General features: G+C 73.9%; 1 protein-coding gene across 1 annotated transcript in view; it reads right to left on the bottom strand.

The window, feature by feature from the left end:
* The window catches only part of MNEG_5679 (hypothetical protein), a gene marked incomplete at both ends in the record, with an annotated part of 6,483 nt that overhangs the window by 3,291 nt on the left and 278 nt on the right, over nt 1-2,914 (bottom strand). Inside the window, 2 exons of the mRNA XM_014045849.1 lie at nt 111-1,998; nt 2,327-2,815. Of these exons, the coding sequence (XP_013901303.1) occupies nt 111-1,998; nt 2,327-2,815 (2,377 nt within the window). The remainder of the gene's footprint in view (nt 1-110; nt 1,999-2,326; nt 2,816-2,914) is intronic.

The raw sequence follows: 2,914 nt of genomic DNA, 5'->3' as shown, positions 1-2,914 counted from the left end.
CTGGGCCCGCCTGCGGCGGTCGCCGACGCGCGGCCGACGGCAGTCAGCAGCGCCGCTGCTGTGGTCGGCCCCAGCAGGACTGCGCCCGCCCTGTTGCCGCCCAGACTCACGGCCAACAACTCCAAAAGCGCCTCCCGTGCCTCGCCCCCGCCGCTGCCCCCGGCCGCGGCCCCATCCAGAGACACGGACTCAAACAGCCGCAGGGCGCCTGCATCTAAAGCGCCGCACCGCCAGGTGCCAAGCGCGCCCGCGCCCCCCGCGAGGCGCCCCAGCAGCAGCGCAGCAAACCGCAGGCGCCGCTCCAAGGGGGCGCCCGCGGCGTCCGCGCCGAGCAGCAGCTGCGTGATCACGTCCTCCCACGCGGCCGCCGGGTCGTCCGGCGACTGCAGGCATTCGACGAGCAGGGCGGCGCTCGCGGCCGCTGCGGCGTCAGAGCCGGCCGTCTCCAAAGGCGCCTCGGCCCCTGCGCGCACCAGCGCCCGAACCATGCCGAGCGCGCCGCCGCCGCCGCCGCCCGCCCCTGTGGCCGCCGCCACACCGAAGCGCCGCACCCCGTCGGCCAGGAGGGCGCTGGCCGCCGCCGGCAGCGGGCGCCCAGACTGGAGCCGCGGCGCGAGCGCGGCGGCGGCGGCGCGGACGAGGCGGCCGGCGGCCTGGCGGGCAGCGGCTGGGCAGCTGCTGTCAGACGGGTCCAGGGCCTCCACGATCTGTCGCAGGCGCGCGACCGCCGCTTCGATCGACGCATCTGCACCGGCGGCGTCCGCTTCCTCCTGCTCCTGCTCCTGCAGCGGCGCGAGCGCCGCCGAGGCTGCCACGCCCACGGCAGCGATCACCTCTTCAGCTTCCACCAACACAGGCGAGTCCTTGGTCGCCGCTGCGCCTGGCGGCGCCACGAGCTGCAGCAGCAGCGCAGTCACAACGTCGCGCGCCGCCGCCGCCGCGGCCGCCTCCGCGCCCGCGCCCCCGCCGAGCGCGAGCGGCAGCAGGACGGGCGAGAAATGGGCCGCGAGCAGCTGCCTGCAGTACCGCCGCTGCAGCGACTCCTCGTCTCCCGCCGCCTGCTGCCCCTCCGGCTGCTGCTCGCCCGCCAGGCACAGCCTTCTGCTGCTGCGCATCGCCCAGCCAAGGACGTCGGTGTACGCCGCAACGGTCGCGGCGCGCCCGAGGCCGCCGCCGCAGTGCTGCAGCCCCTGCCACAGCGCGTCGCACAGGCTTGCCATGAAAGGCTGCCCCTGCTCCTGCAGCTGCTCCTCCTGCTCCTCCTGCTGCTGCTGCTGCTCCTGCTGCTGCAGCTGCTGGACGTCCCGCGCCTCCGCCGGCGCTGCAGGCGGCGCTGCCGGCGCGAGCAGCTGCCGCGGCAGCGCCGCAACAAACGGCAGCAGCGCCGGCAGGGATCCCACTGCGGAGCCGTAGCAGCCGTGCCGCAGCAGTGCCCACAGGCGCGGCAGCAGCATCTTCTGGCAGCTCACATGCTGCCAGCAGGCGGGCGCCTGGGCGTTCACGAATGTCAGCACCATCTCCCACATCGCGGGGTGGTTAGCCGGCTCACGCTCCCCGAGCGCCCCAAGCGCTGCTTGCGACGCCGCGTCGAGGCAGCCGCCGAGAAGCTGCGGCGCGGCGGAGCAGACGCCTGAAAGCATGCCGTAGGCGCTGCGGCGCACCAGGGCGCTCTTGGAGCCAAAGTGCTTTTTGAAGAATCCTGGGCCGCAGAGGATCTGCTCTGCCCGCGCCTGGACGTCTGAAAGCGCTTTCTGTGCCGCCTGCTGCTGCTGCTGCTGTTGCTGCGTGTCCGTCGCCCCCGCCGCCGCCGCCTCGCCGCCGCCGCCGCCGGCCGCGGCCGCGGACAGCGCCCGCAGAAGCGCGGCGAGCGCGGACAGCGCGGCGGCGACGACGCGCTCGTGGCGCTCCTCCATCTCCTCTGGGGAGTCCTTCCGCGGGTCACCCAGTGACTGGGGTGTGGACGCCAGGCACTCGGCGATGTGGTCGGCCACGTCGGACCTGACATGTTGTGATGTCAATCGGACGAAGATGATTTGGATTGGTTGGCAATGAGGCTCATGATAAGCAATGATTTGAGGGGGGCGGACAGCGAGGCAACGGCGTGCCAGACGCGCCAGGCGCGTGGGACGGCGCGGCGCACGTGTGGGATGGCGCGGCGCACGTGTGGGACGGCGCGGCGCATGTGTGGGCCGTGTTTTTGCGAGGGTGCGTTGCCTGCGAGTTGCAACGAGCGAGGGCTGCGGCCGCCGTCTGGCTGCAAACAGCCGCTCAAAGGGGGGCCCCATGTTCTCAAAAACAAAACTGTACTGCGCCCCCAGGCGCGCACCTGCAGAAGACCAGCGCGCCCGCCTGCTTTGGGCCTGGGAACGCCTCCGCCAGCGTCCGCCGCGCTGCTGCTGCCACGTCAGCGTAAGGGTCAAACGTGGCGCCCCACCACGGCGGCAGCAGCGCCCGCAGCTGCGGCGCGAGCGCCTTGCCGACCGCGGCCGCGAGGGCGCCCATGGTCGCGCACGCCTCGGACCGGACCGATTTCGCCGGGTCCATCAGGAGACGCTTGAAGTGGTAACCCCAGGGCGGCAGCGCCGCCGCGGCGTCCGCGGCCGGCCGGCGCCGCGCGAGGTCGCCCAGGGTTTGCAGAGCTTTCAGCTTTGTGGTGGCGTCCTTCTTGGACAGGTGGCGCAGGCACTGGGCGATCTCCGAGTCGAGGGCGCCAGGCAGAGCCGGGTCGCCGCCGGCGGCAGCTGCAGCTGAGGCGGCGGCCGCGGCGGGCGGCGGTCCGAAGCCGAAGCCAGCGACGGGCTGGAGGCCGGAGAACCTGCAGGGACGGCCGGGCGGGCGGGCGGGCGTGAGGGGGCCGGCACATGCAGAGTGGCGGCGCGCATGCGGCAGCTGCGGCGGGTGCTCTGCTCCATCC

Source organism: Monoraphidium neglectum (genome assembly GCF_000611645.1).
Source record: "Monoraphidium neglectum strain SAG 48.87 unplaced genomic scaffold scaffold00864, whole genome shotgun sequence".
In the NCBI taxonomy this organism is placed as follows: Eukaryota; Viridiplantae; Chlorophyta; class Chlorophyceae; order Sphaeropleales; family Selenastraceae; genus Monoraphidium; species Monoraphidium neglectum.
The sequence above is the reverse complement of the archived record's forward strand: the minus strand, read 5'-3'. Positions and strand labels throughout refer to the sequence as shown.